Source organism: Leucoraja erinacea, chromosome 23 (assembly GCF_028641065.1).
Source record: "Leucoraja erinacea ecotype New England chromosome 23, Leri_hhj_1, whole genome shotgun sequence".
NCBI classification, from domain to species: Eukaryota; Metazoa; Chordata; class Chondrichthyes; order Rajiformes; family Rajidae; genus Leucoraja; species Leucoraja erinaceus.
The window spans coordinates 32,705,731-32,730,928 of NC_073399.1; the positions used below are offsets into that span (position 1 = coordinate 32,705,731).

At 43.9% G+C, this 25,198-nt stretch overlaps 2 protein-coding genes across 3 annotated transcripts in view; both read right to left on the bottom strand.

Moving 5' to 3' along the window:
* The window catches only part of LOC129708456 (M1-specific T cell receptor beta chain-like), a 40,448-nt gene extending 33,768 nt beyond the window's left edge, over positions 1-6,680 (bottom strand). The window contains exon 1 of the mRNA XM_055654245.1: positions 6,181-6,680. The gene's annotated coding sequence lies outside the window, so the exon portion shown is untranslated. The remainder of the gene's footprint in view (positions 1-6,180) is intronic.
* Positions 6,681-7,243: 563 nt separating this feature from the next.
* Positions 7,244-24,548, bottom strand: LOC129708457 (programmed cell death 1 ligand 2-like). Of its 2 annotated transcripts, XM_055654248.1 has the most exons (8): positions 24,155-24,537; positions 18,833-18,897; positions 17,383-17,464; positions 16,975-17,292; positions 11,791-12,063; positions 10,829-10,975; positions 9,056-9,090; positions 7,244-8,976 (listed from the first exon to the last, which is right to left on the bottom strand). In XM_055654248.1, the coding sequence occupies exons 2-8, from the start codon at positions 18,833-18,835 to the stop codon at positions 8,974-8,976; spliced, it is 861 nt and encodes a 286-aa protein (XP_055510223.1). In that variant the 5' UTR covers positions 18,836-18,897; positions 24,155-24,537; the 3' UTR covers positions 7,244-8,973. The 2 variants fall into 2 exon arrangements, with proteins under 2 accessions (XP_055510223.1, XP_055510222.1); XM_055654247.1 differs by lacking the exon at positions 18,833-18,897 and having other exon boundaries at positions 24,155-24,548.
* Positions 24,549-25,198: the final 650 nt, after the last annotated feature.

The following is a 25,198-nucleotide window of genomic DNA, read 5'->3' on the forward strand; positions in this document are numbered from 1 at the left end:
CACCCCACAGACGTGCGGGATTGTAGATTAATTGGTCTCTGGACATTTTTTCCCTAGTGTGCAGGGTGTAGATGAGAAAGTGGGTAACATAGAACAAGCGTGAATTGTATTGTATTGTATTGTATTGTATTTTAATGACCACACAGCCAGGCTGGTGGAATTTGTTACCATACAGCTCAGTACAGGTTCCAACGTTTCATCAAACATTAAACATATAGCATAGATATACATACAGACAGACACATTCCATAATACATAAGGGCCATGCTTATTCTTATTCCTCACCGTACAGAGTTTAAAATGTTAATTGCAGAGGGAATGAAACTGTTTTTGAAGCGGTTTGTTTTGGAGGCAATTGTCCTGTAGCGCCTCCCAGAGGGCAGTAGCTGAAAGGCATAGTGTGCAGGGTGAAAAGGATCAGAGATGATCTTGCGGGCTCTGTGTAATGTCCGTTTGTGGTAAAGTGATTCAAGGGATGGTAGGGGTAAGCCAATAATTTTAGATGCTCTGTTGATGATGCGCTGTAATTTCTTCCGGGAGAGTGAGTCGAGACTGCCGAACCAGACTGTGATGGATGAAGTGAGGATGCTTTCGATGATGGCTGTATAGAAGCGGAGCATGAGATGAGACCTTGCTCTGAACTTCCTGAGCTGTCGGAGATGGAAAAGTCTTTGCTGGGCTTTTCCATAGATGTGGTCTGCGTTTGTCCTCCATTTGAGGTTGTTGCTGATGTGGGTTCCAAGGAGTTTGAATGTGTCAGTGATGAAGATGGATTCACCTTTAATGAGCACAGGAGTTTTGGGGGATGGCTGGCGTCTTGGGTCGATGATGAGTTCTTTTGTTTTTGATGAGTTGAGTAAGAGATCATGGTCTGTGCACCAGGTCACTGTGGGTGATCGATGGAAAATAACGGGTCTTGTCAAGTTCAAGAAAAGCCATTGACTTCCTCCAGCTGCTCTCCTTGTTTTGTGCTATCAGGTTCTGTCAACTAGATGAGGACCACCCCAGCTTTATCGACTGTGTTTAAATGCTACTGGGAGCTGCCTGATAAACAACAAATAGCAGCCTGCCTCCATCATCTTGATTTACATTAATAGAATTTCCAATTCTGAATGTCCAATTCTTGTGTCATCTGATTCCAAGTTGTTAGTGTGATTTGAATACAGCTGTAGTCATAATCTTACTAAACAAGATACACGATACAAGAGAGTTTATTGTCATGTGTCCCAGATAAGACAATGAAATTCTTGCTTTGCTTCAGCACTACAGAATATAGAAGACATGAATACAGAACAGATCAGTGTGTCCATATACCATAATATAAATATATACACACATGAATAAATAAAACAGATAAAGTGCAAATAAACAGAAAATGGGTTCAGAGTTTTGTTTGAGTTGAGTTTAATAGCCTGATGGCTGTGGGGAAGTAGCTGTTTCTGAACCTGGATGTTGCAGTCTTCAGGCTCCTGTACCTTCTACCTGAAGGTAGCAGGGAGATGAGTGTGAGGCCAGGATGGTGTGGGTCCTTGATGATACTGCCAGCCTTTTTGAGGCAGCGACTGCGATAGATCCCCTTGATGGAAGGAAAGTCAGAGCCGATGATGGACTGGGCAGTGTTTACTACTTTTTGTAGTCTTTTCCGCTCCTGGGCGCTCAAGTTGCAGAACCAAGCCACGATGCAACCGGTCAGCATGCTCTCTACTGTGCACCTGTAGAAGTTCGAGAGAGTCCTCCTTGACAAACTGATTCTCCGTAATCTTCTCAGGAAGTAGAGGCACATGTGCTTTCTTTATAATTGCATCAGTGTTCTGGGACCAGGAGAGATCTTCAGAGATGTGCACGCCCAGGAATTTGAAGCTCTTGACCCTTTCCACTATCGACCCTACCTCTTCCAAAGTCCAAAATCAGTTCCTTGGTTTTGCTGGTGTTGAGGGCCAGGTTATTGTGCTAGCACCATTTGGTCAGTCGGTTGATCTCTCTTCTATACTCTGACTCGTCCCCATCAGTGATACAAGACTGGTGTCGTCAGCGAAGTTGATGATGGAGTTCGCACTATGACCGGCTACGCAGTCATGAGTATAGAGTGAGTACAGCAGGGGGCTGAGCACGCAGCCTTGACGTGCTCCGGTGCTGATTGTCATCGAGCTGACACATTTCCACCAATTCGAACAGTCTGTGGTCTGTGAATGAGGAAGTCGAGGATCCAATTGCAGAGAGATGCGCAGAGGCCCAGTTCTGCGAGTTTAGTAACCAGCTAGGAGGGGATGATTGTATTAAATGCCGAGCTGTAATCAATGAATATTAGCCTGACTAATGAGTTTTTGTTGTCCAAATGGTCCAGAGCGGAGTGGAGAGCCAGCGAGATCGCATCCACCATTGTTCTGTTGTGGCGGTAAGCGAACTGCAGTGGGTCTAGGTTTTTGTCGAGGTAGGAGTTGATTTGCGCCATGATCAACCCCTCAAAGCACTTCATCACCACAGACATTAGTGCCACTGGTCGATAGTCATTGAGGCACGTCACCTTGCTCTTCCTGGGCACCGGTATAATTGATGCCCTTTTAAAGCAGGTGGGGACCTCAGACCTCAGAAGTGCGAGGTTGAAAATGTCCGTAAAAACTCCAGTCAGTTGGCCCGCACAAGTTTTAGAACACGATCGGGTATACCATCAGGTGCTTTTCGAGGGTTCACCCCTCTGAAGGATTTTCTGATGCCGGCCTCTGAGACTGAAATACCATCATGGCGAATGGGGGCTCGGAAAGGAACATCAGTTTTCTCCCTATCAAAGCGTGCGTAAATCGCATTGAGCTCGTCAGAGAGTGATGGTACGCCGACATTTGAGCTACCTCCTGATTTCGCCTTGTAGGATTGCATTCAGGCCCCGCCACAGCTGCCGAACATCTGTCTCATCCCCCAGCTTGGAGCAGAAGTCCCCCTTTGGCCTTTTTGATGGCCACACCGTGGGAATGTGTGGAACGCAACGGCAGATGCTGGTTTCTCGGAGAACGGAGAAAAGGAATCAAAGAGGACAGAGGAAGAGCAGGAAGCAGAGAGAAGAGAAACAAAGTTGGAAAATGAGGATCAGAGAGAGGAATGGAGAGAACATCAGATCTTGGTTCTTGGTTTCTTGGTCCTCCAAAATATTCCAAATGGAATTTAAACTGGAGGTGGTGAAGGGAGGGCTTAAGCCAGAAAGGGTTATTGGGAAGAAAGAGCTACTTTAAATTTAGTTGCATCTGGTTGGGTAACTATAGTTGGGTGGAGATTATTCCATGCTTTAATTGTGCGGGGGAAGAACGAATTGCTGTACACATCTGTCTTTGTAGCTGGGATCACAAATTGGATCGAATGCCCTCGTCTGCTCCTAATTGGTTTGGGTTTGGTGTAGGTCTTGTAATCTATGTCGAGCTGACCATTTAACATTTTGTAAAAACAGGTCAAACGGTGAGCTTCACGTCTGTCTGTCTTGGAGAGGGTTCCACCCCAGAGAATTCAGAAGTTTGGTGACACTCGCTTCTCTCTCATAGGTGTTAGTAACAAATCGAGCTGCCTGTCTTTGGACACGTTCGATGGAAGACATTTTTTTATTTGTGTATGGGTCCCATGCTGCAACTGCGTAGTCCAAATGAGGTCTAAATACTGCGTAGTCCAAATGAGATCGTGCGATGATTTTTAGTTTTAGAGACACAGCGTGCAAACAGACCTTTTGACCCACTGAGTCAGCGCCAACTCACAATCTCCTGTACATTAGCTCTATCCTACACAATTTCCTGAAGCCAATTAACCTACAAACCAGCATGTCTTTGGAATGTGGGAGGCAGCTGGAGCACCCCGAGAAAACCCACGTAGTCACAGGGAGAAGGTACAAACTTATTACAGACAGCATCTGTAGTCAGCATTCAAGCCAGGTTTCTGGTGATGTAAGGCAGCAACTCTAATGCTGCGCCACCATGCCTCTCCAAAGTTACCAGTTTTAAAGATAAAACTTTTAATAACCATATAACAATTACAGCACGGAAACAGGCCATCTCGACCCTTCTAGTCCGTGCCGAACACATAATCTCCCCAAGTCCCATATACCTGCGCTCAGACCATAACCCTCCATTCCCTTCCCGTCCATATAACTATCCAATTTATTTTTAAATGATAAAAACGAACCTGCCTCCACCACCTTCACTGGAAGCTCATTCCACACAGCTACCACTCTCTGAGTAAAGAAGTTCCCACTCATGTTACCCCTAAACTTCAGTCCCTTAATTCTCAAGTCATGTCCCCTTGTTTGAATCTTCCCTACTCTCAGTGGGAAAAGCTTTTCCACGTCAACTCTGTCTATCCCTCTCATCATTTTAAAAACCTCTATCAAGTCCCCCTTTAACCTTCTGCGCTCCAAAGAATAAAGCCCTAACTTGTTCAACCTATAAATCTTACCTATTATAAATAATCTACTAGCAGCCTCAGTTTAGTGAGGTTATAATATTTCAAAAGCTGATTTACTCTTTTCTGAAAGGGTTTTAGCTGTTCATGATCAGTACTCTGAGTGATGTGTCCCGTCTGAGTGATGTCTCCTTACTAACGAGCAGATACCTCCAGCTAACCAAGATGATTAAACACAGATATCTTATTTTTTAATGGAAAACATTTATTTATACAAAACAATTTGAAGAGAGAATTTAACTTTACAAAGGATTTGCAAAACGCGCGCACAAATCTTATAAGTCATGAGAAACAAAACATGCCACCAAGTTGCAGACAAACAAGTTCTGTCATGAGGCTGGAAAGAATGCGGAGAAGATTTGCGAGGTTGCTGACAGATCTTGAGGGCTTCAGCTAAAGGAAAAGGTCGAGTAAGCTGGGAGTTTCTTCCTTGGAGCACAGAAGGCTGAGGGGTGATCTTATAGAGGTGTACAGAATCACAGGGGGAATAAACGGGGGTGAATGCACAGTGTCTTTTACCCAGGGAAGAGAAATCAAGAACCTGAAGACATAGGTTTAAATTGAGACGGGCAAGATTTAACAGGAAACTGTTTCACTCAGAGGGTGGTTGGTATAAGGAGTGGACTGCCAGAGGAGGTAGGTGAGGCAGGTTCTGCAGCATATAAAAAACAGTTGGATAGGTACATGGATAGGAAATGTTTAGAGGGATATGGTCAAACACAGTGAAGAGGCACTAGCTTTGATGAGCTAGCTTGGTCATCATGGAACAGTTGGACATTATTCTGGCCCTTTTTGACTCTACATTATCCATTACAGTGATGAAGGTCCAGGGAGGCGATCTTTCATGGACTGAATTTGAGGAGTAAATTCTGTGCCTTCCCTTTCACTCCGACTGCCTTTCCTATTTTATAATTCTTCTATATTTGCCTTTACTAATTATCTTGAAATGACATCAACTACAATTGATGGCTTTGTTGGCTCCACAGCCAACAATGGGCTATTGTGGACTCCAGAAGATGGACTCAAAAAGCTGGAGTAACTCAGCGGGCCAGTCAGCATCTCTGGAGAGAAGGAATGGGCGATGTTATGGGTCGAGAACGTTCTTTGACCTTTCCTTGGTCATCGGTGCCGGCTCTGATTTGTTCTGAATCTTTGCACACCTCGAGTTTCCATCCCCCTCCGACTCTCAGTCTGAGCAATGGTCTCGACCCGAATTATCACCTATTCCTTTTCTCCTGACTTGCTGCCTGACCCGTTGAGTTATTCCAGCATTTTGTGTCCATCTTCGGTGTAAACCAGCATGTGTAGTTCCTTCCTACAGGTGTGTTCTATCTTTATGGTATTGTTCTTTATCTTGGCAAAGTCACTGGGCAAAGGTAACCGTTTAGAAGTCTATAAACAATTCTGCTGTTCTTTGAAACCAAGGCTAGCAATGTTCACAGCAGAACATGCTTTGTTTTGGTTTCAATTGGAGGAGGCGGAGCGTGAATGTAAGAATGGTTCTAGGCAGGGAGACAGAGAGGGATAGAATGGTAGTCACAAAATGCTGGAGTAACTCAGCGGGTCAGGCAGCATCTCTGGATAGAAGGAATGTGTGACGTTTCAGGTCGAGACCCTTCTTCAGTTAGAATGGGGAGATGTGCACACAATTCACGATCGCACCGAGTTTGATGTTTGTCAGCAAAATATTACAAATGTCTCTCATCTGTATCATTGCTATATACTGTGAATAACTAAAACCCTTACCTTCAGTCACCCCGTTTTCACTGCGAGCTTTTTAAAAAGCTTGTCTAAATGAAACCATTTCAATATTGTGAAATCATGTTGCTGTAATAATTGTGTTAATCATAAACTCAGAAAAAATACTGTCCTACTGCACTCTACAAAATACCTGGTGTGTTGCCAAAGTTTTCAGAAATGATATCACTCTTCTGTAATTAATTGAGAGATATAACACAGAGACAGGCCCTTTGACCCGCTGAGTCCAAGCCAGCCAAGGATCACCCCATACACAAGCTCTATCCTACACACTAGGGTCAATTTACAGAAGCCAATCAATTTACAAACCTGTACGTCTTTGGAGTGTGAGGGAAAACCGGAGGACCTGGAGAAAGCCCACGCGGTCACAGGGAGAACGTACAAACTCCGTACAGACAGCACCTGAAGTCAGGATCAAACTTGGGTCTCTATTGCTGTGAGGCAGAAACTCGGTTCTGCACCAGATTCAGATTCAGATTCAATTCAGATTCAATTCAGATTCAATTTTAATTGTCATTGTCAGTGTACAGTACAGAGACAACAAAATGCATTTAGCATCTCCCTTGAAGAGCGACATAGCAAACGATTTGAATAAAAAATAATAAGTGTCCGGGGGGGTGGGGGGGGGGGTGGTGATTGGCAGTCACCGAGGTACGTTGTTGAGTAGAGTGACAGCCGCCGGAAAGAAGCTGTTCCTCGACCTGCTGGTTCGGCAACGGAGAGACCTGTAGCGCCTCCCGGATGGTAGGAGGGTAAACAGTCCATGGTTGGGGTGAGAGCAGTCCTTGGCGATGCTGAGCGCCCTCCGCAGACAGCGCTTGCTTTGGATTGGACCACTGTGGAGTCACCGAATATAAATCCCACTGATGATGTTTGAGAGTTGGATTGTGTTGATTAAATCACCACCAATTTAAGTCACAGGCCCTCGTTGAAATGGAAGTCATATGAATCCCCTGACGATCGTAAAACTAAGGCAAGGACTGATGGAAATTGTGCAATTTGACCAGCAGTCAAAGCATTCACATGAGGAAGAAAGCGATAAAGAATGGAAAGGTCACAACCTATTTATTTCCTGGCAGAATTGCTAACAATGCATCATAGACTCTACAAACAATTCAAAAATAATTAGTTCATAACTTTTTTTTTGGCTCTTCTGGCAATAAAATAAGCAGAATAAACTCAGCCAGTCTCATTCTAACAGAAAGACACAGGGGTGGAAGATTGCAACCTTCACGTGGTCCGCCCTGTTTCGACTAATGCAATCAACTCGACGTGCACAAACGGAAGATCAAAGTTGTCCAACAACGTTAGGCTGTGCACGCCACATGAAAGAAGAAGAAAGGTACAAAATGCTGGAGTAACTCAGCGGGTCAGGCAGCATCTCTGCTGGAGGTAAATCGGTGATGTTTCGGGACAGGACTCTTCTTCAGACGAAAGTTCATTCTGAAGGTGGGTTCCGACCCAAAACATCACCTATCCACCTTCACCAGAGATGCTGGCTGACCCGTTGAGTTACTCCAGCATTTTGTGTAATTTTTTGTAAACCAGCACCTGCGGTTTCTTGTTTCTCCATTCTAACATAGACTCTGAGTCTAGCCTGTGTTAGATTTCACATTGCATACATGACCACAACTTCCATTGGGTTTGAATCAGTTACTTCAATGAAATAGTGAACTCTTGTAAAAAATACAGCATGCACTGGATATTATTTGCATTTTAGGACTGCTACAAACTGTGTCACCAAATTTTCTTAAGTGTTAGGGACTGATGACAAATCTTACATAGTTAAATGACCAGCTCACATTCATTGGCTTGGCTCATACAAGCAGTAGTGTAGGTTAACTTACCAGAGATGGTTCAACATCCATTAAAGTGACAAAAATAATTTTAGTTGGAAAGAGAACAAATGAAAAACTCTCTAAAATGTTAATACGTGTGTTGCACAGATCAAAATAGCTTTGCAATTGGGCGACATACAAGTTCTGTTGATTCATTCAGAGTAGCTGTTGGCAAAGAACGTTTCCTCTTTTATATTGTGGGAAGTGCAGTCCTGCAGAAAAACTTCTTCATGGTTGTTCCGTTACCAACCCACAGGAAGCAAACTTTCAAAGTGCAACTGAGCCGAAGATGTTCTTCTCTTTTATTATACATTTATGGTGGCTGGCTCTTTGATTTATTAAGCATTCTATGTGTAAAGCAGTGTTATTCCTTAGGGAAGCTGATTGGCCTCTTTTGTATCCAGTCTTTCTTTTGATTTTGGCCTACCGAATCTGTGTCGACCAGCGATCATCTCGTACACTAGCACTTGCCTACACACTACAAACAATTTACAATTTTACAACCAACCTGCACGTCTTTGGGCTGTGGGAGGAAACTGGAAAACCTGGAGAAACCCCACACAGTCACAGGGAGAATGTACAAACACTGTGCGGATAGAACCCATAGTCGTGATCGAACCCAGGTCTCCGGCGCTGTAAGGCGGCAACTCCAACGCTGCGCCACCGTGCCGTTGTGTTTTACTAAGTGCGAATAATCAATGTATGATGTTGGTGACGTCAAACAAAACGAGTGGCGGAGCTCATCAAAGTGCCATCGTTCTTTGCTCCATTCACTGGATCGTGAAAGCATAATTTTACTTTTCAGGCTACAATGATTTTCGCAATCTCTGTGGCAGATGCTGAAGTTGCTCAGTTGCACAATAAGATGAGCAAACCGATAAAACATTGCGTTGCAAAACGCTGGCTCAGTGGATTGAATTTACCAGTTGCACTGTTCCGGACATTACTGTTAAAAGAACAAAGAAACTATAAGAATAGTGACGCAAGTTGTTAAAAATAAGTCGAATATTTGAAATCAAACCTACCAATGGTGGCATATATTCTGGTTTGTGGCTTTGATCTAAAATTAAAAAACATAATTTGTTATTAATAATTTGTTATTAATACATTTGAAGTAAGATAATTGTGTAAAATATTCCAGTACATTTTTCTTGCACTTAAACTCCAAAAAATGCCTATTAAAAATATACAATCATAGATTATCCATAACATTCAAGTAATTGCAACCTTCAAAATAATTTTATTTCAACAAAATAGAGGAAATATTGAGACTGGGACAATCCTGCCTATAATAGTGTTTGATAGACTGTTGCTTAGTATGGGTGTCAGGGGTTATGGGATGAAGGCAGGAGAATGGGGTTGAGAGGGTTGCGAACTCGCTAGAATTTAGAAGATTGAGGGGAGGATCTTATAGAAACTTACAAAAGTCTTAAGGGGTTGGACAGGCTAGATGCAGGAAGAATGTTCCCGATGTTGGGGAAGTCCAGAACAAGGGGTCACAGTTTAAGGATAAGGGGGAATTCTCATCTTTTAGGACTGAGATGAGAAAAACATTTTTCACACACAGAGTGGTGAATCTCTGGAATTCTCTGCCGCAGAAGGTAGTTGAGGCCAATTCATTGGCTATATTTAAGAGGGAGTTAGATGTGGCCCTTGTGGCTAAAGGGATCAGGGGGTATGGAGAGAAGGCAGGTACAGGATACTGAGTTGGATGATCAGCCATGATCATATTGAATGGCGGTGCAGGCTCGAAGGGCCGAAAGGCCTCCTGTGATGAAGCCGAGTTTTAGTTAAAAATATAAGAAGATATTAAATTGGTTTCTGGGCTAGCTTACAGCTTAAATTTAGTGTCAAATTAGGCTTGCCTTAGGTTGTGGGTGTGTGTGAGATAATAAATCCTATAACATTGTCTCCCAAGTGACAGGCAGAGGAGCAGCTAGAGAGATAGCTGGTCAAATCTTTGAAGTGAGATTCCATAAACCAAATGACCAATGTTTATGGGGAGGAGGCAATAAAGGAAGAGAGAAATAGCCAGTCACATCTTTGTAAACAAATTACCTATGTTTATGAGGGACCAAATGACAGAGGAAGCAGCGAAGAGAGCTAGGGTGGTCTATTTGGAGATAACGCAAATTGCCAATGTTTTCAGTATATCTTGTACCATGTAAACAAAAGGCCTTTGATGTGATGCAATCTGTGGAAACCTTTTCCTGTACCTCTGACATGATTAATGTCTGTGGAAGGTGTTAAGGGAACAAAAAAACCCTATTTAAGGCAATGTAATTCTGTTGTTCAGGGAAGGTGGCTGAGGACAGTCAAGTGTCTGTGTTGGTCACTTGACTGGAGTTCTCCCTGCCTTCCATCGGCCGATGTTAAGTAAAGTTTTGAACTGGTCTACCAAACAGTTTGTGTGGTGTCTGTTTATTAAGAAGCGAACCTGGTTTAGTAGTTAAGATAAGTAGCTTTTTCACCTGCACCTATTTTCTATGTCTATGTCTCTGTCTATGTTAGCTTGCATTAAACGTTACTCGAGTTATTCCCTTCATCATGCATTTGTACACTGTGGATGGTTTGATTGTAATCATGTATTGTCTTTCCGCTGACTGGTTGGTACGCAACAAAAGCTTTGCACTGTACCAATAGAACAAAATATTACATAGGTCGCTTAATTACTGGTGTATATTATAATAATAATTGGTTATCCGTGGCTAATTTAATACCAAAGATTCATGTAGGTAATACTTCATGTAACAAAGATTACAAGGCTTCTCATGGAACCATTTGCTGAATAGTTGTACCTGGACTGTATCTTTTCCTGAGTAGGAAAAGACCCAGGATAAGTATCCCAGAGAGCAGAGCTCCAATAATGACATAGACTGCAGTGAGAACCTTTTTCTTCTTTTCTTCTCTTTGCTGTTCTGGGTTCAATTCGACAAGATTTGAAACTAAAAGTTTAGAAGGAAATAAAAGGCACAGTAAGTTTCAGCAAATGAACGCTGGTGTCATTTGTTAGTACAGTTATTTTGTTGCAGCTTTCACCTGTCACCCAATCAGCCATCGCATACAACACATCGTGCCCCGACATTTCCGTCGCCTCCAACGGGATCCCGCCACTAGTCACGTCTGCCCATCTCCACCCCCTTTCCGCCTTCCGCAGAGACCGTTACTTCCTCAACTCTCACTCATCCTTTCCCACCGAGGCCAACCCCTGCTCTGGAAATGTCCCCTGCTGTACACTTATTCTCAGTCTACCTTGGCCTATGGGATCTCCCAGATCCAATCACTTTAACTGCCCTTCTTCCCATGCCCACACTGACCTTTCTGTCCTGGGCCTCCTCCATTGTCAGAGTTGAAGGAACTGCACCTAATATTTTGCTTGGGCGTCTTACAAACCAGCGGTATGAACATTAAGTTCTCTTATTTCAAGTAACCCCTGCATTGCTTCTCTCTCCCCCCTACGCATCATTCCAATTCCACTGCATCCTTGTATCTCTTCGTTATCACCTCCACCCCGCCCAACAATGGGCCATTGTGAGCTCCACTCTTTCTTGGTTATCTGTTGCCGACCCTGCCTTTTCTTACCTACAGTTCCCTCCCCTCTACTTTCAGTCTGAAGAAGGTACCCGACCTGAAACGTCACCCATTCATTTTTCTCTGGTGCTGCCTGACCCATGGAGTTCACTCCAGTGCTTTGTCTATCTGCAATTATTTAAAGATCTCTTTTTTCCCCAATCATGAGAGATGAAGGTTATGAACTTACTTGATGAGGATGCATCCACTTCAATTCTTCCCTCTGCCTCATTCCATACAGAACAAGTATAGCTATTCTCTGGATTATCTTTGGATAGGTTGATTGGAAGTTTGCTGGTGATTTTAACCAGACCTTCCGTTGTGTTTTCTCTGTCGGTTCTTGATATATTGGTGAGGTTTCTTTCTCCATTGAGCATCCAGTGAATCTGAGCAGGAGGATATCCCATTGTTTCGCAACTGATAGATTCTTCAAGTAAGGTCATATTTGGCGAACTGTATGGAGCTGACAAGATCATATCATGTCGTTAATGATATTATCCAGATATTACTTCACCGTAAACTCCGCCAAACCTGCCATCTTAATCCATCGTGGTCTCTGTGTGATCGCCATCCAGGAGCCCAAGAACTCCGTGGACAAGAGCAGTCAGTGCCAACACACATAGCCGGACAGACTCACGGAACGACTGTGGAAACAATTGTGGATCATCGAGGCAATGATTTGCACAAATGTCCAATAGCGTACAAGTAAAATTCAAAACGTTTTGCATTTAAAACCCAAAACTCATCCCCACAAAACAAAACGTTAAGAAAACCACAATCACTTGGCTTTCTCCCAGGGGACAATATCGCCCTTTCAATTGAATGGGTGTTGCCATGTTTATACCAACTTTAAGTAGATACTGGCTCTGGGGACACATGGAATGTTTAGTTTCGATCATAAGACATAGGAGTCATTTGGCCCATTGAGTCTACTCCTGGCTAATCTAGTTTCCTTCTCAACCCCTTTCTCTTGCCTTCTCTCCGTAACTTTTGATGTCCTTACTGATTATTAACCTGTCAATCTCCGCTTAAAAAAAAATTCAAGTCTGAGAAGGAGTGAATGGTTCAGGTTCAGAACCCTCACTCGGATCTGAATTCCCAGAATTATGAGACATGTCAATGAAGGAGTGTGGCGGCTCTTTACGTACTGGCCCCCAAAGAGGAATATCATCGGCGGCAGGAGACGCAGCAGTAGAGGTATTGCCTCACAGCGCCAGGGACCCAGGTTCGATCCTGTCTACGGGTGCTATCTGTCCAAATTTTGTACGATCTCCCTGTGGTCATATGGGTTAACACCAGATGCTCCGGGTCCTTCCAACATTACAAAGATGTGCAATTTTGCATTTTAATTGGCTGTGCTATAATTATCCCTGGTGTGTGTAGGATAGAACAAGTGTATGTGTGATTGTTATAGATGTGGATCTTATAGAAACATATAAAATTCTTAAAGGATTAGCAGGCTAGATGCAGGAAAGATTTCTCCGATGTTAAGGGTGTCCAGAACCAGGGGTCACACAGTTTAAGCATAACGGGTCGGCCATTTAGGACTGAGATGAGGAAAAACCTTTTTACCCAGAGAGTTGTGAATCTATGGAATTCTCTGCCACAGAAGGCACTGGAGGCCGATTCACTGGATATTTTCAACAGAGAGTTAGATTTAGCTCTTAGGGCTAAAGGAATCAAGGGATATGGGGAAAAAGCAGGAACGGGGTACTGATTTTAGATAATCAGCCATGATCATATTGAATGGCGGTGCTGGCTCGATGGGCAGAACGGCCTAATCCTACACCTATTTTTCTATGTTGCTTGGTGCAAAGTCAATGGGCCGAAGGGCTTGTTTCCATGTTGTATCTCTAAAACAACCAAGCCCTACACAAAATACAACTGGTAGAGTGAAGAGAAAAGTACCAGCCTACAGAATATAGTTTACCATCAATGTAGCGTTACATTTCCAGTCCCACAAGATGGTCTACAATGTAATAAATCACGTTTACACTTGTAAATCTATCAGTATTTCTAGCTGTCAAACCTAATATTCTCTTTATCTTATTTCAGGTATGGCGATCTTGTGACTGCCAGGAACTTGAGCAGACTTGATCAGCGAGATCTGTAGCCAAAAGAACACTGGAGTTACTCAGCAGGTCAGGCAGCATCTCTGGAGAACAGAGACCGATAACGTTATGGTTCGAGACCCTCTGAGTTCTGTGGCCAACTGGTCTTTTCTGAATCTTTTCCAGCCATCCTTTTCCCTGGAACTAGAGAGCAACAATGCTGAAAAACTATGTTCTACACTCTGATATCTTTCTCTTAGCGCGACCTGCTGTACTTGTATTTGGCTTCATTGTACTTATGTATCCACTCCCTACACACTAGGGGCTCAACCTACTGTGGCCAATCAACCTACATACCTGCAAGTATTTTGGAACTAAGAAACTGGAGCACCCAGTGAAAACTCATGCAGTCACATGGAGAATGTGCAAATATCCACACAGTCTGCACCAGTGGTCAGGATCGAACTGGGGTCTCTGGCGCTGTGACGCAGCAGCTCTACCCACTGCGCCAATATCATGAACACTTGTTGGTAATTGTTCTGACGTTTCCAATGATTTCCAATCCTGACCACCTTATGTTTCTGCAGTTTCTCAGAATTACTCACCATGTGTCATGTAATCTCTCCTGTTGCACAACATAACCAGGGCTGCACTGTGGCTATCAAAAAAAAAATCTGTTTTGGAAGATTGACACTCTTTCAACAGCTGCTTTTTATTTGGTACATGAATCATGCTGGCAAGATCAGCATTCACTGCCAATTCTAAATTGGCTTTGAGAGAGGGGCGGGTGGTGGCTGGTGAGCTGCCTTCTATCTGCTGAATATTAAAGGACAATGGTGTCTGGGAGACCTCAGAGTTGGGAGCTGATGGAGGTGATGGGACATTTGCAAAGTCAAGCTTTTCATCAGTTCCAGAAGCAGAATTAGGCCATTCGGCCCAACAGGACTACTCCGCCATTCAATCATGGCTGATCTATATTTAAGAGGGAGTTAGATGTGGCCCTTGTGGCTAAAGGGACCAAGGGGTATGGAAAGAAGGCAGGTACAGGATACTGAGTTGGATGATCAGCCATGATCACATTGAATCGCGATGCAGCCTCGAAGACTCCTGCTGTACCTATTTTCTATGTGCCTATGTTTCTATCTATCTTCCCCACTCAACCCAATTCTCCTGCCTCCTCCCCATAACCCTTTCTGACTAAAGAAACTCTTCGTCATCTCCTTTCTAAAGGTGTGCCCTTTTATTCTGAGACTGTGGCTCACTCACTAGTGGTAACATCCTCTCGACATTCACTTTATCTACGCCTTTTACTATTCCACTTTTTCCCTTGGGTCCGAGCCCTTTTTCAAGTGTGCAGTTGGTGCTTTCTAATCTCACTATGCATCGAGGAAGATATTAAGCTTGGCATTTCAGACCAGCAACCACTGTGGTTTGATGAGTCATTAAATTGGAAGGCCCATTTAAATTGTATAGAGAAACTGTGGTCCCATTCCTTGTGAGCAAACCTCTTCTCAAGGTTCCTTTACCAACATTTGTTGGTGCAACAACACCAAGAGCAGGTACTTCACTCATTTGTTCAGTCTGCTACCATGGGTGGAACCTTTCTATATGCATAGAAACATAGAAAATAGGTGCAGGAGTAGGCCATGCGGCCCTTCGAGCCTGCACCGCCATTCAATATGATCATGGCTGATCATCCAACTCAGTATCCCGTACTTGCCTTCTCTCCATACCCCCTGATCCCTTTAGCCACAAGGGCCACATCTAACTCCCTCTTAAATATATACAATGAACTGGCCTCAACTACCTTCTGTGGCAGAGAATTCCAGAGATTCACCACGCTCTGTGTGAAAAATGTTTTTCTCATCTCATTCCTAAAAGATTTCCCCCTTTCGAGGTACCTGACAAGATTGCTGGGATAGAGATACAAGGAACCACAGATGTTGGTTTACAAGCAAAGACACAAATTGCAGGAGTAACTCAGCAGGTCAGGCAGCATCTCTGGAGAACATAGATGGGTGTGTTTCTGGTGATATTATGGCATTGATCGCAATGAGAGTGATATTCTAATCTCTAAATCCTAATGCACAAATCAACGGCATTCATCTTTTTGGAGATAATATCTACAATATAGTACTTCTTTACCCAACCTAACAAGTTTTGGACAATTACAATGCCGATTTACAACCAATGAACCAGTTTTTAAAGCAAAATGAAAGTAGCAGATACCATATATAACCATATAACCATATAACAATTACAGCACGGAAACAGGCCATCTCGACCCTTCTAGTCCGTGCCGAACACATAATCTCCCCTAGTCCCATATACCTGCACTCAGACCATAACCCTCCATTCCCTTCCCATCCATATAACTATCCAATGTATTTTTAAATGATAAAAACGAACCTGCCTCCACCACCTTCACTGGAAGCTCATTCCACACAGCTACCACTCTCTGAGTAAAGAAGTTCCCCCTCATGTCACCCCTAAACTTCAGTCCCTTAATTCTCATGTCATGTCTTGTTTGAATCTTCCCTACTCTCAGTGGGAAAAGCTTTTCCACGTCAACTCTGTCCATCCCTCTCATCATTTTAAAAACCTCTATCAAGTCCCCCCTTAACCTTCTGGAAGATACAGTCCACAATATAGGGTGGCACAGTGGTGCAGCAGTAGAGCCACAGCCTTACAGCGCCAGAGATCTGGGTTTGAACCTGACTACGGGTGTCGTCTGTGTGGACTTTATACATTCAACCTGTGGGTTTTCTGTTGGTGCTCTGGTTTCCTCCCACATCCCAAGGACGTGCGGGTTTGTAGGTTAATTGGCCACTGTAAGTTGCCCCTAGTGTGTAGGGAGTGGATGAGAATAGAAACATTGAAAATAGGTGCAGGAGGAGGCCATTCGGCCCTTCGAGCCAGCACCGCCATTTATTGTGATCATGGCTGATCGTCCCCTATCAATAACCCGTGCCTTGCCTTCTCCCCATATCCCTTGACTCCACTAGCCCCTAGAGCTCTATCTAACTCTCTCTTAAATCCATCCAGTGACTTGGCCTCCACTGCCCTCTGTGGCAGGGAATTCCATACATTCACAACTCTCTGTAGAGCCAACAAGAATGTAGGATGACATACAACTAGTGTGAGTGAGGGTGACATCCACCCACAAAGTAAAGGCGTTGCAGGTCAGTAGTTAGATTGGCTTCTCCCTTGTGTGTTTAGGATAGTACTAGTGTATGGCTGATCGTAGGTCGGCACGGACCCGTTGGGCTGAAGGGACCGTTTCAAAGTTATAGCTCTAAAAAATAAATAAATAAACAACCTACCTTTAAACACTAACACGATATCAGCACTGCCATGGCCCTGATCAGTGCGTATAATGCAATTGTACATCCCACCATTGAATGGTTTGGTTCGTTGGATAATCAGTGAGAAGCTCGCATAATCTAGATGGTGTAATCCAATTTGTCCCTGAAATCTCTCGTTGTGTTCTCGTGTGTCGAAGGTAAAAAGAGTTTTCCCATCTTTCCGTAATTTAATGGTGGTAAATGTTCTGATCCCTGTTGTTTTCAGGCTGCATGGTAGTTCCGTGTCCATGTTAAATTCTCCTCTCACTGGGCTCTTACAGTTAAAAGTCATGAACACTGTAAAACAAGAACTTCCATCAAACTCCAATCCTAAATTAACAATCAGCCCTGCATGGTCTATTTACAGATAAGTGTTTCAGTACTTACTTTGAACAGAGTGTGTGCTTTCAAACAGAATGAAGAAAAGACAAAAGTTTAGCTGAAAAATTAAATCCATAATTCGGTTCACCTGTGGAGTTAAGCACAATACGCAAAACAATCAGAAATTTGGATGAACATATTGACATGCAATTAAGGGAGGGACAAAGAGTGCTGGAGTAACTCAGCGGGTCAGACAGCACCTCTGGAGATCATAGAGAAATGTGAGGTGTTACCTTTTGGGAGCAGAACCTACACGGTGAGCGGTGGAGCTCTGGGGCGTGTGGTAGAGCAGAGGGATTTAGGAGTACAGGTACATCGTTTGTTGAAAGTAGCATCACAGGTAGATACAGTGGTCAAAAAGCCTTTTGGCACATTGGCCTTTATCAGTCAGACCATTAAGTATAGAAGTTGGGAGATCATGTTGTAGTTGTATAAGATAATGGTGAAGCCATTACAATAGAGCAATTGATTTTCCTTTCTTCTTTTTTTTTCTTTTCTTTCTAGGGTCTTATTTCTTTTCTTTGCTTCCTTCTCTAATTCCTTCCCTAAGCGGTTCTCTTCTCCCAACACTTTCCTGCACCTTCACGATTCTTGCTTACTTTCCTTACTTCTTTTATTTCTATCTTTTTTAAAGCTCAAAAAATGAAGTGGTACAACATAATGTAATAAGATATATGCGATGTATTAATGTGATTTACTGTACTGCTAATAAAAATAAAATTTAAAAAAAAGATAATGGTGAAGCTACATCTAGAATATTGGGTTCAGTTTTGGGCACCATGTTGTAGCAAAGATGTTCTTATGCTGAAAAAGGTGCAGAGAAGATTTACAAGAATGCAGCCAGGAATCGAGGGGCTGAGCTGTAGGGAGAGGTTGAGTAGGCTCTGACTCTATTCCTTGGAGCGCAGAAGGATGAGGGGGGGGATCTAATAGAGGTGTACAAAATCATGAGAGCAATAAATCCGATAGACGCAAGGTGTCTCTTGCCCAGAGAAGGGGAATCAAGAACTGGAGGACATAGGTTTAAGGTGAGGGGGGAAAGATTTAATAGAAACCTGGGGATAACTTTTTCACACAAAGGATGGTGGGTGTATGGAATGAGCTGCTGGAGGAGGTAGTTGAGGCATGTGCGATTGCGACGTTTAAGAAACATTTGGACAGGTACATGGATAGGACAGGTTTAGGGGGATATGGGCCAGGTGAGACTAGCGTAGATTGGGCATGTTGGCCGGTGTGGGCAGGTTGGGCCGAAGGGAAAACTATGAGATAGGTGACATTTGGGTCGGGACCCTTCATCGATGTGTGAAGAATGTTCAGACATTCTTCTCTGGAGGTGCAGCCTGACCCACTGTGATGCTCCAGCACTTTGTAAACCAGCATCTGCAGTTCCTTGTTTCTACTAATTAGTGGAGGGATATGGATCATGGACAGGCAGAGGAGATTAGCTTGAACTTACCATCTTAGTTGGCACAGATTGTTGTGAGTCGAAGAGCCTGTTCCAATGATGTACTGCTCTATTTACTAAATCAAAAGAAACATTGGTTTACATTGCTGATATATCGTGTCAGGAGTTTCATATAACTACAACCTTAAACAATAAATCATATTTGATAATTTTGTGACATTCTGAAGAAAAGTCACTAACCAAAAACATTACCTTTTTCTCCAGACATGCTGCCTGAGTCATTGAGTTACTCCAGCACTTAGTGTCTATCTTTGTGACACTTGATTTGGCTGATCAGAATTAAGCGCTATAATTAAAACAAATCATTCTATTTGGTGTTTTCCACCAATTATCAGGGTAAAAATCCAAAAGTCTGTGCCCTGTCTTAATTACTTCATAGGTAGACAAAAGTGCTGGAGAAACTCAGCAGGTGCAGCAGCATCTATGGAGCAAAGGAAATTGGCAACGTTTCGGGCCGAAACCCTTCTTCAGACTGATGTAGGGTGGGGGGAGAAGAAAGGAAAAAGGAAGAGAAGGAGCCCGAGGGCTGAGGGAGAGCTGAGAAGGAGAGGAGACAGCAAGGGCTACCGGAAATTGGAGAATTCAATGTTTATGCCGCTAGGGTGCAGACTGCCCAAGCGGAATATGAGGTGCTGCTCCTCCAATTTCCGGTGGTATCAAGTTAGTGAATTTCCTTGGGGATTTCCTAGTCCCTCAGAGCAAAACACAAAGTGCAGGAAGATCTTAGCATTTCAGGCAGCATCTGCGGAGGAAAGGTTGCGACTGAAGAAGTCTCCAGCCCCGAAATGTAATTTGCCTATTTCCTCCACAGATGCTGCCTGACCCTGGGCTCCTCCGTCACTTTGTGCTTTGCTCAAGATGACACCATCTGCAGTTCCATGTGTCTCCCTCAGTACCTTCAATGGAAGATCAGGGTAATTACTGAAAACAGATTCATTTTAGATAGTGTGTGTAATCCCATGGTTTTCCATCAGGATACCTATTTCAGGATTGAACACCACACTTTCCTGGACCGTCTATAGCAGTGGTTCCCAACCTTTTTTTGGCCATGCCCCACCTAGTCACCTCTAAAATCCTGATGCCCCCCCCCATGTGGTGATATATAATTCTTATCATTTAAAAAGTGAACTCCGTTTCAGCTGAAGAAGCTTAGAACGCCAATACCTTGGTCTAAACAAGCTTCAAAAGAACATGGCATCCATGAAAAAGAAAAATGAAATAAACAAAAGACAGTTAAAGTTCTGAGCAAGAAATTACTAAAAAATTGTAAAAAAAAAAAAAGAAAAAAACATTAGGTGGAAATTGCCACCCTGTGGGGCGTACGCCCCACGTTGGGAACTGGTCTATAGGGTGACACAGCGGTACAGTAGCTGCCAAACAGCTCGTGACCACGTGGGTGTTCTCTGAGATCTTTGTTTTCCTCCCACACTATTTGCCGTTCCCTTTTCCTATTTGCTTTGATCTTTCTCGCTTCCTCATCCAAACTCCTACCTCTTTATAAGTTTTCTTTACTCAGAGAGTGGTAGCGGTGTGGAATGAGCTTCCAGTGGAAGTGATGGAGGCAGGTTCATTGGTATCATTTAAAAATAAATTGGATAGGCATATGGATGAGAAGGGAATGGAGGGTTATGGTATGAGTGCAGGCAGGTGGGACTAAGGGGAAAAAAAAGTTGTTCGGCACGGACTTGTAGGGCCGAGATGGCCTGTTTCTGTGCTGTAATTGTTATATGGTTATATGGTTATATGAGTACGTCAAACAGGACAAACCAATACTTGTTGCTCCCTGATGTATGTGTCGATGCTGAAACTCTTCTGGGACGTCCTAACAGTCTTTGAATCATGTTTTCTATCCACATGTGATGGTCTGCCATCAGTCAGTTCTCAGCCCACGTCGGAAATGATCTTTCCACTAGTGGGAGAGTGTAGGACCAGAGTGCACAGTCTCCGAATAAAAGGACATACCTTTAGAATGTAAATGAGGTGGAATCTCTATAGTCATGGGTGGTGAATCTGTGGAAATCATTGCCACAGACGGTGGTGGAGGCCAAGTCAATGGATATTTTTAAAGCAGGGATTGAAGGTCAAAGGTTAGGGGGAGAAGGCAGGAAGATGGTGTTGAGAGGGAAAACTAGATCAGTCATGATCAAATGGCGGAGCAAGCTCGATGGGCCGAATGACCCAATTCTTCTCCTATGTCTTATGGTCATGGTCCACAACTGTAAGGTGCAGAGGAACCTGGAAAAAGCTCTACATTACTTACATGGAGCTTTCCTGATCATTCAAGTTGCTTGTCCATTGGGTGTCCAAGCTATAGTTTAGTTTAGTTTAGAGATACAGCGCCGAAACAGGCCCTTCGGCCCACCGAGTCCGCACCGACTAGGCACCGACTAGCGATCCCCAAACACTTCCACTATCCTGCACGCACTGGCGGCAATTTACTTTTATACCCACAATAATAACATAATAATCATAATCATAATCGTAAATTATTAGCCAAGTGTGTTTTGCAACATACAAGGAATTTGGTTTGCCATACAGTCATAACAAAAAAGCAACAAAACACACAACTACATAATAATGACATAAACATCCACTGCAGAGACTCCTCCACGATCCCCAGAAAGGAATAAGGAGGAGGAGGAGCCTGAGGGCTGAGGAGGGGGAGGAGACAGCAAGGGCTAACAAAATTGGGAGAATTCAATGTTCACCGAAACGTTGCCTATTTCCTCCGCTCCATGGATGCTGCTCCCACACTCCAAAGACGTACAGGTTTGTAGGTTTAAGAAGGAACTGCAGATGCTGGAAACGTGAGGTACACAATAAATGCTGGAGAAACTCAGCGGGTGCAGCAGCATCCATGGAGGACCTGCTGAGTTACTCCAGCAGTTTGTGTCTTGATTCTAGGCCATTTCTTCTTCTGCCTGAGTTCAAAATGTAAATTCAAACATGCAATTCAGAAGAAGGGGTAAACCATTTGGCCTTTCGAGCCTGCTCTGCCATTCAATGCAAAGGTATGGTTGTAACATTATCTCCCAATTCCTTCTGGTAACCCTTTATTCCTTTTTTTTTGTTATCGAGAAACTATCTAACTCTACCTTAAAACACATCCGATGTCTCTACTTTTACCGCCTGTTGATGAAGAGGCTTCTAAAGGCTCGCAGTCTCTGGGTGAACAAAATTTCACCTCGTTTCTGCTTTAATTTATTAACTCCAGATTTGTGACCTTTTACACCACGTTACAGATTCGAAACTGTCCTCCCCGTCATCTTTGCGTCCTATATCCATCCAACAAACATCACAGGATATGAAACCATTTAGTCCCCTCTCACTCGTCCTCTCAACTCCAGCGCACCCAAACCTCACCTGCCCCACCTTAGCCAATATGACAATATGCCCACTCCAGCAAACTGTACAAAAAAAGTCCCCTTCAACCTATATCCCTTGCTCTGGCTTCACAATCTGCATTATAACCATATAACCATATAATAATTACAGCACGGAAAACAGGCCATCTCGGCCCTACAAGTCCGTGCCGAACACTTATTTTCCCCTAGTCCCATCTACCTGCACTCAGACCATAACCCTCCATTCCTTTCCCGTCCATATGATGGTTGCCCTCTCCCCTCCCTGATGGACATCTACACCTCCCACTGCCTTGGCAGGGCAAAGAAGATCATCAAAGACAGCTCCCATCCTGCATTTGGACTGTTCGACCTGCTGCCCTCTGGAAGGCGCTATAGGTGCATCAAATCAAGGACAAATAGACTCAGAAATAGTTGCTTTCCGAAAATTATAACTACTCTTAATTCAAATTCACACATGCACTGACTTCACAGCCCAACACCCGGACTTCCATCTGTATATATGTATATAGCGCCGCAGAATTGTGCACCTACCCCCCCCCCCCCCTTCTCCCTTCTTTTTTTTTGTTTTTCTGTTTCTTGTTTTTTGTACTAAATTATATGTATGCACTGAGTACGAGCAGCTTTCAATTTCACTGTACATGTATAGTGACAATAAATGGCATATCTATATCTATAGAGGAGGCAGTCATACCCCCATCCATATAAACGGGACTGAGGTGGAGCGCGTCTCCAGCTATAAATTCCTCGGAGTACATATCTTGGAGGATTTGTCCTGGTCCCTCAACACCTCCAAGCTGATCAAAAAGGCACAGCAGCGCCTTTACTTCCTGAGGAGGCTCAAGAAAGCTCACCTGTCCCCCCGGATCCTGACCAACTTCTACCGCTGTACCATAGAGAGTATCCTGACCACCTGCTTCACGGTATGGTACAGCAGTTGCACCGTAGCGGACAGGAAGGCACTACAACGGGTGGTGAAAACCGTGCAGTACATCATCGGTGCCCCGCTCCCTGCCATGGATGCCCTCCACCGAAAACGGTGTCTGAGACGGGCTGGGAAGATCATCAAAGACCCCTCACACCCCAACCATGGACTGTTTGCCCTCCTCCCATCAGGGAGGCGGTAACAGGAGCCTCAGGTCACGTACTAGTAGGATGAGGAACAGCTTCTACAACAATACAATCACATTGCTGAACTCGGAGTCCCGCCGATAGATTTCTCCAGTCCCTCCGTCCCCATTGTTTAATTATTCTGTATTTTTTGATTATTCTGTATCTTCTCTCTTTCTATTTTTTTTTAATTTCTTTATGTACAACTACTACGGACTGACGCAAAACTGCATTTCGTTGTACTCATACTTGTATTTGTGCCATGACATTAAAGTTGAATTGAATGGAATTAACACATAAAATACATGAAACAGGAAAGTTCAGTGAGTGGAAAAGATTCTGGATGTGCAAATATAGGGAAGGGTGGGGGGGGTCAGTCTCAGTCTACCCCGACAGAAGGGGACAGACACGGACATTCACAGAAAGACACATACAGACACCGACAGACACAGGGAGTAATCTGCAATGTGTCAGTTTGTTCAGTTTAGTTACATTTAAAATTCTGAATTACACCTAATCTAAGAAAGACTAAAGAATTGAACCAGTAATCTACTCATCGTTGCAATGGCTGTAAAAGGGGGGAAACATCAAAGAACTGCGGATAGTAGAAGGGTCTCGACCCGAAATGTCGCCCATTCCTTCTCTCCAGAGACGCTGCCGGTCCCGCTGAGTTACTCCAGCTTTTTCTGTCTATCTAAGGAACTGCGGGGTTATAAATAAAGACTGGAGTAACTCAGCGGGCCCGGCAGCAACTCTGGGGAGAAGGAATAGGTAACTTTCGGGTCGGTCCCGGAGTGTGGACAAGGCTGGAATAAAGAAACACGAACTAAGACAAACTTACCCGGAGCTCCCCGTCAGTCACCCTGCCGCTGGCTTCAATATCTCTCCCTCTCATCGACTTTCAGTTTCCTGACTTTCGCTTCAGGGTGACTGTTCCGAAGCGGAGGCGGCGGTGAATGGTACTGGTGTACAAGCAGAACTCACAGGAAGGAGCCTGCGCCTTTTGCAGTAGTCCTTGCTGTTAAACGTGCAGGTAATCCGACGCCAGGTGGCCAGCAGAACGCACCAAAGATCCTATAGCAGAGCATAAGATCTTTGGAACGCACAGTGGACAAGTGAGGACCGGAGAGGAAACGAAGGTCAAGGCGACTGCTCGCTAACACAAGTCCCAACAGAATGAAACCATAATTCCGGGAAATTCCCGAGCGTTGTGTGGTTTTAGAAATCCCCTCCTCCCGTTTGTTTTAACAACCTCGCTCTCCCCAGATCTCTGGACTTTCTCTGTTTTGTACAGGAAGGAACTATAATGCCGGATTACACTGGCATAAAATATCCCAGAGAAGGAACAATAAAAAAAAAAGACTAAAATAGACAAAACAAGCTGGAGTAACTCTTCAGACTTACAAGTTTGATCCCCAGTCTTCAGACCCCAAGTTTGACCCCAAACGCCACCCATTCCTTTTCTCCAGAGATACTGCCTGATCCACGAAGTTACTCCAGCATTTTAGAGTGACACAGTGTGGAAACTAGAATTTAGAAGATTGAGGGGGGATCTTATAGAAACTTACAAAATTCTTAAGGAGTTGGACAGGCTAGATGCAGGAAGATTGTTCCCGATGTTGGGGAAGTCCAGAACTAGGGGTCACAGTTTAAGGATAAGGGGGAAATCTTTACTCAGAGAGTGGTAGCGGTGTGGAATGAGCTTCCAGTGGAAGTGGTGGAGGCAGGTTCATTGGTATCATTTAAAAGTAAATTGGATAGGCATATGGATGAGAAGGGAATGGAGGGTTATGGTATGAGTGCAGGCATGTGGGACTAAGGGGAAAAAAAATTTTGTTCGGCACGGTCTTGTTGGGCCGAGATGGCCTGTTTCCGTGCTGTAATT